Source organism: Mus pahari, chromosome 10 (assembly GCF_900095145.1).
Source record: "Mus pahari chromosome 10, PAHARI_EIJ_v1.1, whole genome shotgun sequence".
Lineage (NCBI taxonomy): Eukaryota > Metazoa > Chordata > Mammalia > Rodentia > Muridae > Mus > Mus pahari.
Window position 1 is genome coordinate 116,404,070 of NC_034599.1, and position 8,346 is coordinate 116,412,415.

Sequence of the window (8,346 nt, forward strand, 5' to 3'; positions counted from 1 at the left end):
AAAAAAAAAAAAAAAAAAAAAAAAAAAAATGTGCAAAATTGTATCTGCAGGTAATAGGAGTTTATAAAGAAAACAGAAGAAGTCTGTAGATGTAAGAATTGATTGGGATTATCAAGGTTTCTAGGTATAAGATTAACATACAAATTTTTTGTTTGTTTGTTTCTTTTGCAGGCAACATAAACAATGAAGGAAATAAGAAGACACTATTCACAAAAGCAAAGTAACAGAAGGTATGCCAAGACACTCATGAAGAAAATTAGCTGACAGGAATATGTGTATAAAAGAAAATGTGTTACTAAATCAAAACTCAATCCAAAACAAGACAGAGGACAGAGGCCTATGGCACTCTACTGAATCCCCCGTGAGCTGATCTGAAAAGAAGGCCACAGTCAACAACAGATAGTTAAAAAAAAAAATTCTAGATGTATTGAATGTTAGATTTACAAAAGAACTGACATACTGGAAGTCAGAGAACTGGTCAGAAGAACAGAAGAGGTGGGAAGGCTTGCTCTGGGGCCACAAAAGGAATAGAAAGTTACAGGGACTGAACTGCAACAACAAACAAACTTTAGAGTAGTGTTTGCTTTAGCTGAGCCTTCTCTCAGTCTGGGACAATGAATGGAATCCATTCCTCAAAGACAGCCCTCTGTCAGGAGAGGAAATTCATATTAAATCTCTAAATCCTACAGCTCATAGCTCCTCCACCAATGTGGCAAACAGTGGTTTGGACAACTACAAAGAACACAAGGACTGAACTGAAGCTGACTCAGAGTCAGAGGCAAATAAACTAAGGCGGAACTGTGGGTAATCAGGGGGAATCCCCATGAGAGAGCACCCAGCAGGAAAGATAAGCAAGAAGTTCCTCTCCCTGCTCCCGGAGGGCTTAGGATGGAAACACTGTGGCAACCTCTTGGCTGAGAAACTGATCCAGTGCAGGAACCTTGGGGTGGGAGGGGGGGCAGGCAGGGCGCAATCTGGTCTAACCTGTTTTGAGTTACAACCTCACCACCCCCATCCCCCGCAGAGTCAGCTACAAACTACACTTTAGGGCTTGGTAGAAACCACAGTCATCCCAGAAGAAAGATAAGTTTGCTGATGACACAATTGTTTTCATGTCTGTCAGTGTTTATCTCCATGTATGAATGTATGTGCACCACTTGTGTGCCTGGGCCCATGAAAGTCAGATTGCCAGGAACTGGAGTATGGATGGTTGTGGGCTGCCTTGTGGGTGCTGGGAACTGAACCTGTCTTCTGAAAGAACAGCAAGTGCTATTAGCCACCCCTGACATAATATTTTTTATTCTACATTATTTCATATGTACTTTTAAATATTACTTTTGTACTTTACTATTGCTTTTGTTTTAGTTTTCATCTTGCTTGAACAGGGTTTTGTGATTTTTTTTTCTTTTTTCATTTTATAGTATTTCCTTTATTATTCTGCACACCTCCAACATGTATCTTTCCCTCCCAATTCTTCAAAAAAAGGAGGAATGAAGAGAAGAGAGGGAAGAAAGAAGGGGGTGAATGACAGTAAGGAACAATGATATATATGTATTGAAATGTCAAAATGAAATCTGTTTTTGTATGTTAACTATAAAAATACTAACAGAGTTAGAAGTAAAAACAAACAAACCCCCAAACCCCAGAAACAAACAAAAAAGCCCCACCACACAATTAAAAAGGTATTCTTCCCAAATTGCAGTATAAAATCAACACATTTTAATAAATATTCCCTATGGGAATTTTTCTCTCCAATGAAATGTCCCAGCTGATAAGGGGGAATAATATAGCTAGCTTAGCAGATGCAAGACCCTGAATTTCATCCCCCACCCTACAAAAGTAAATTCATTAACTAATAAATCCTGTCAGCCTCACAGATAAATGTATTAAACAAACAAACAGTATACTTTTAGAATGAAATTTAGAAAAATACCCACTTGGCTATTAGCAGGAAATGAACAATAACTGAAGTATATATTTTTTTTTTGTGGTGAAAGAAACACAGCATTAAAAATGGATGGATGGAGGAGAGGGTGAGTGAGTGGGGAGCACCCACATAGAGGCAAAGGGGAGGAGTGAGAGGGCAGATGTGGGATGGTGAGTTTGTGGAAGTGCAATATCATTTGAGATATAAATGAATGGAATGATTTTTTTAAAGAAAAAAAAAAGCAGTTTTGATTTTCTCAGTGATCTAACTCATGACCTTGGTGGCATAATTTCATAGATTGTATCTGTGTTACATAATAAAATGATTGCAAAATGAAAAAAATTAAATGGGTGGATGAAGTCCTCCTACCTGTTATTATAATGGCAGGTCTCAAGAATGAAGTCTTGAATGGGAAACATTATCTTCCAGGAATACTTACAGCCATCTACAACTGCTAACAGTATTACTTAAGTCTTCCCTCCTCCTCTGTGCTCCTGTGGGTATGTTTCTAAGTATTTCTTTCATGCTACTCACGTTTCTTTTGTTATACAGAAAGTGCTTTCTTCAGTACAATCCTACTTGGTTTTGTTTCGGGTGCTAGTGCTTTTTGGGTCTTACCTCACAACATCCATACATAAACCAGTCTTTGTCTTCAAGGGTTTGCCATGTTTCCTCTCAGTCTTTTCAAATTTTGAACTGACTTTTGTATAGTGTGACAGATAAGGATCTAGCACTAGTTATTGAGAAGACTGTCCTTTCTCCAGTGTATCCTCTTGGCATCTTTGACAGAAATCACATAATCACACATATGTGATAGTTTGGGTTTCCTCTTATGTTTTGCTTGTCTTTTTCATGACAATACCAGATTATTACGCCTTCAGCTTTGTTCTGTTTTACTCAGAGTTGCTTTGCCTATTCTGGGCTTTCTATAGTTTGATGTAGATTTTAGGATTTCTTTTTTTTTTTTTTTTTCTGTTTCTATGAAGAATATTATTGGTAAGGATTGCATTAAATCTGTAAACTGCTTTGGGTAGTATGGACACTTAAATAATAATAATGGTTATTACTATTCTTTGGTGTTTTGAATGAGAATGCCCCCTTCCCCCATAGCTTCATATAGTTGAATGCTTGGTCCACAGTTGGTAGAACTGTTTTAGGAGTAGGAAGTGTGGTCTTTGTTCAAGGCTGTATGTGACTAGGGGTAGGCTTCAAGGTTTCAAACCTCACGCTTGTTCCCTCCTGCTCCCTCTCTCTCACCCTCTTTCTGTCTCTGTCTCCCTCTCCCTCTCTCTGACTCCTGCTTCTGGATCAGATAAGCTCTCAGCCACTGCTCCAGCACTCCCTGCTTGCCTGTCTGCTGCCATGCTTTCTACCATGATGGTCATGGACTCACTCTTGAAACTGTAATCTATTAAATGCTTTCTTTGATAAGTTGCCTTGGTCATAGTGTCTCTTCACATTAACAGAAAATTAGCTGAGACATCTTCTCTTCTATAAGGATAGAAAATCTTTTCTTCCCCGCCATCTTCGGCTACTTTTATTAGCATTTCATATTTTTATTGTTAATATTTCCCATTTCCTTGACTCAAAAAACTTAATAGCAAAGAGTCCAGCTTAAAAAAAAAAAAGCAAATAAATGCCACACATAGATGTTTCTTTAAGAAGGACAGCAGAGATGATGGCTCGGCAGTTAACACCTGGTTATTCAAGGACCTGGTTTGGTTCTCAGCAAGCACATGGCAGCTTACAACTATTGGCAACTCCGTTTTCAAGGGGACTTGTTGCTCTCGTCTCACATCTGCAAGTACCATTCACACACAGGGTGCAAATACATACATGCATACATACATATATACATATATACAAGCAAAATACATATGTCAATTAAAATGAATAAATCTAAAAAATTTCAAAGCAACACAGATAGTCTGCAAATATATGAACAAAAAGTGCAGCATTAGTAACCTTCAAGGAAACGCCATTAAAAATCACAATTACATATTATTGCAGAGGAAATGAAAAAATATTGTGTCAAGGAGACAGCACTATCCTCACCTTTAAAAAAATTTGTTTGATAAATTCTTTCTATTTTTTTTTTTATGTGTATTGGTGTTTAGCTCACATGTATGTCTGAGTGAGAGTGTCAGATCCCCTGGAACTAGAGCTATAGACAGTTGTGAGCTGCCATGTGGGTGCTGGAATTGAACCAGGGTCCTCTGGAAGAGTAGCCATGCAGCACATCTTATTGCAACATTCCTTTAAGAACAAAGTCAGGATATGAAAATAACCATGGAAAAGGATAAACATACAGAGAACATGTGGTATATATCCACAAAGGAATAATTCAACCACAGAAAGAATGAAATCTTGTCATTACATCTACACATTAAATGACACAAGCTCTGTAGTATTCATTGAGAAATGTAAACATCTATGCTTGTGTGCTGGAGAGTTTTATGTCAGCTTGACATAAGCTAGAATCATCTGAAAAGAAAATCTCAATTGAGAAAATGCTTCCATGAGATCCAGCTGTAGGACATTTTCTTAATTAGTGATTGCTAGGGTAGGGTCCAGCAATTGTGGGTGGTGCCATCCCTGGGCTGGTCTTAGGTTCAATAAAAAAGCAGGCTGAGCAAGCCAGCAAGCAGCACCCTCCATGGCCTCTGCATTAGCTTCTGCTTCTAGGTTTCTACCTTGCTTGAATTTCTGCACTGACCTGCTTCGATGATGAACAACAATATGGAAGTGTAAACCAAATAAACCTTTCCTCCCCAAGTTGCTTTGGTGTTTTACTATAGTAATAATAACTCCAACTAAAACAGTATGTAATCTTATCCCCTATGCCTTTCCTGAGTTTTTGAAACTTCAAAAGAGATGAAGGAAAGGAGGGAAAAACTCAGAGACTCCAGGAGAGCTTTCCATTTCCAAGAATGATCTCAAGTAGCAGCTGGGAGAGCAGGAGTCCCGTCCCTCCTATCACTGAGTCAGGGAAGACAACCCAGTTTCCTATCTTCATGCACTGTGTGGAGGCTCTTGCAGGTTCTCATGAACTCACTGTGGGGAGAGGCAGTCCCCACCCTTCCCAGGCCTCTTACCGTGTCCAGCTCTGATTCCAAGCTGCAGTTTCTAATGTGTGGGAACACTTCACTGTACTTGTTTGGGTAAGTAGATGCCAGGTAGTTCTTCACCTCCTCCAGGTTGCTGACTGTCAGAAAGCCATCTTCAAGGTCAAAAGAATTGGTCAGCAGCAGAATCACCCTGCAGAGCAGACCACCGTCTTGACATTCATGACTAGGAGGCCACTGGCTTTAAAAACTGGGAGGAATGTGACTGCAGGGCTGCCCTACAGGCAACCTCTTCCCTCTTCTGTACTGCTCAGTGAGGAGGGGACACTTTAATGGGATGAACAACTCTGAATGCCTGTGCAGAAGTCTCAGATCTGAGCAGAGATGAGGATAGAAACTACAGGCTGTTTAACATATGAATAAGAAGTGTCTGATGGAATTGGGTGGGATGGTGGAAGTGTTCTGTGCCCCAAAACCAGATTAGTACCCATTGGCAGTGACAGCACTTGAATGTGGCTTAAACCACTGAGGAACTGCATAGAAATAAAGTTAGGATGACTTAAATATATTTACTTATTTTTAGACAGGGTCTAACCATGCAGCCTTTGCTGACCTGGAACTTGTTATGTTGACCAGGCTGGTCTCACACTCAAAGATGCGCCTTAAAGGCATGTATTACTACACATGTATTAGAATTCTAAAACCTAATTTTATATCATTGTGCAAATTAAATTATTTTTAGGTATACTGAGTTCCACTAATTTCAGTCTTCTGTAGAAATAGCTACTTATGGTCAGTGACTACTGTACTGGACATCTTAACATCTGAAAGATGGTCCTCTGAGGGAAGCCACAGATAGTAAAATGGGTAGAGTTGGCTAGACAGGTCCTGGTTACACTTAAGATGGGGAATGGGACCAAAGACACCGGCATTGTTTGCTGAATACCTTTTTCTGCTAATGCAACGACCACCTTAAACTGCCTATTCCCTGCAAGGCAGGTAACTTTATGGCCCCCCAGTTTCTGGTGCTGGTAGAAGGCAGCCATTGGCAATTGAGAAAGGAGAACTCACATTGTAGCCCCCAACAGTGGTTGGTGTCTTTTGTCTACCCCTTGACTTCTGGGAACCTAGCCCTTCCCAGTGACCCTTTCAGCTCAGAGCTTTGGAGCCTTGCCTTCCCACTTTCGGCCCAAGGCTCTGAGGGACAGCTTAGACTCACTTGTTTAAGCAGTTTTCATAGTTGAAGGTGGCCTTGAAGCCATAGATGGAGAAGGTGACAATGCTGGCAAATATGGAGGTGGAGCTGTTGATGATGGACACAATAATGGCATGCTTCTGGCAGTTGTTGGAGGGTTCATTGTAGCTGGCAAAAGCGATCAGGCTGCCAAAACCCAAGCCCAGTGAGAAGAAGATCTGCGTGGCTGCATTGATCCAGGCCTTGGGGTTGGCTAGCTGTTCCATCTAGAAGGCCAGTAGGGATAGGGCTGAGGAATCCTGGGCTCTATTCCCAAACTCTCCCTCACAGAAGAGGTAGGCTCAGAGATGGAGAAGAAATTATTTCTAACACACAGGCAGTCAGGATGGCCTGAGGCTAGAGTCCAGTCTATCCCAGACAGTCTCCAGTTTGTTCTCTGGCAGGTAAACTACTCAACAATCTTCCTATTATACCCACTACGATATCCTACCCATGGAGAATGAGATTAAATACTCTAATAGTGCAAAATTCATGGGATCTCTGATTCACCAGCCAGGCACTACACTTGTCCATGCACAGAAATTTAGGTGATGTGACCTGGATGTGGAGTCCAGTCTGAGGTGACTCCAGCACTGACACTTAAGGCATTTGGAACAAAGGTGTACGTTTTGAAAGCTGCTACAGTCATCTGTTTCCTGCCATAACATTTGTTAAGCAAAGAATGTGCCTTACTTCAAATGCAATAGCATTCCAACCCAGGCTGATTGGGAAGAAAGAGTTAAAGTGGGATCATGGCAACCTAGAGGGAAAGGGTCTAAGGAAATATGGGAACAGGTAAGGGAAATGACTGGAGTGATTCCCATGGTCCCTAGCTCAGTGGAGAGTATGGACAGGGCTGTGGGTGAGACTTGGAACAGGGAGACCAGAATGAAGGCATAGGCACTAGTCATCAGGGGCAGTGAGGGCAGCAGGAGGAGATGGACAGAGGATTTAGTTTCCAGAACACATAGCTGAGGAGGAAGTCTGGGCCCCCAGGATATCCATAGCTTTTGGCCCAGCCTTGGGCTCACACCAGCCCTGCTGGTTACACACCTTACCCCCTTTCTCTTTCCTCCCAGGCATCCCAGAAAGAAACAGTCCCCTTCCCTCGAAGCTCCTACCTTAGGTGTGAACATGTACATCAGGCCATTGGTGGCTCCATGGAGTGTAAGGCCACGAACCAAGTAGATAATGAGAACACAGTAAGGCATCGATGCGGTGAAGTAGACCACCTGTGGGCATCCAGAGATAGAGTAAAACTGCTGGAGCAGTAGGAATGGCAGGGCAGACAACCATCCCCACAAACACCTTATTTCTTTGGTGGTTAAGCTGCACCCACAGCTGCTGAGAGCTACAGGTACCATGATCCTGATTAGGACAAGGGTCTGAGTGTGGTCAGGAGAAAGGAAGTGAGGTGACCACATCTGTTGCCACCATGAAATTTCTCCTTCAATGGACTAGACACAACAAACAGGTACCCAGGATTCTTCTTTCCACATTCCTTCCACCTCTCTGTCTCTAAAAAAAGGGTTGAAGGAGCCTGCACAACATGCGCGATTCTCTCTTTTCAGTATCCAAATTTGGCTCTAAGATTTCTGGGGTCCTAAGAAAAACAGGAAAACCAGTCACTTACAAGATCTATGTTGTCCCTAAAAGGGAAATTCAGTAGCTTGGTGCAAAGTCAGCTTTCCAGGGTAGGACCTGAAAGAGACCTGGCCAGGCATGCCCCTAGGTGGATAGCAGAGATTGGAACAAAGTGCCCCCCCCCAAAAAAAAAAACTGTGATAAAGAGTACTGATGGGATGTGGCAGCATCTCTCATAAGATGTCTCATTATTTGGTTAAGCCAATCTTTTCTCCTTACTAACATGCCTCATAATCTAAGAATGCGTGCTTGGTTGCTTTGCCAGGGTCATCTCAGGCTTGGGGTCACCTGACTTTTGAAAAGCCTCCAAGAAAGAACTTTCAGGTACATGTCTGCCTGCCCTGAGTGGGAAATTTTGTTCTTTTAGGTTGAATCCACCAACACAGTTGGTGACCCATGTCTTTTTTTTTTTTCCATTTTTTATTATTATTATTTTCTTTATTTACATTTCAAATGCTATCCCAAAAGTTCCCTAT

The 8,346-nt window shown here is 41.7% G+C and overlaps 1 protein-coding gene across 2 annotated transcripts in view; it reads right to left on the reverse strand.

Moving 5' to 3' along the window:
* LOC110327371 (sodium- and chloride-dependent transporter XTRP3A) overlaps window positions 1-8,346 on the reverse strand; it is a 43,370-nt gene that overhangs the window by 14,296 nt on the left and 20,728 nt on the right. For both annotated transcript variants that reach the window (XM_021206301.2, XM_029542770.1), the window contains exons 5-7: window positions 7,348-7,458; window positions 6,212-6,453; window positions 5,023-5,185 (exon numbers count right to left, since the gene is read on the reverse strand). In XM_021206301.2, the coding sequence (XP_021061960.1) occupies window positions 5,023-5,185; window positions 6,212-6,453; window positions 7,348-7,458 (516 nt within the window). The remainder of the gene's footprint in view (window positions 1-5,022; window positions 5,186-6,211; window positions 6,454-7,347; window positions 7,459-8,346) is intronic.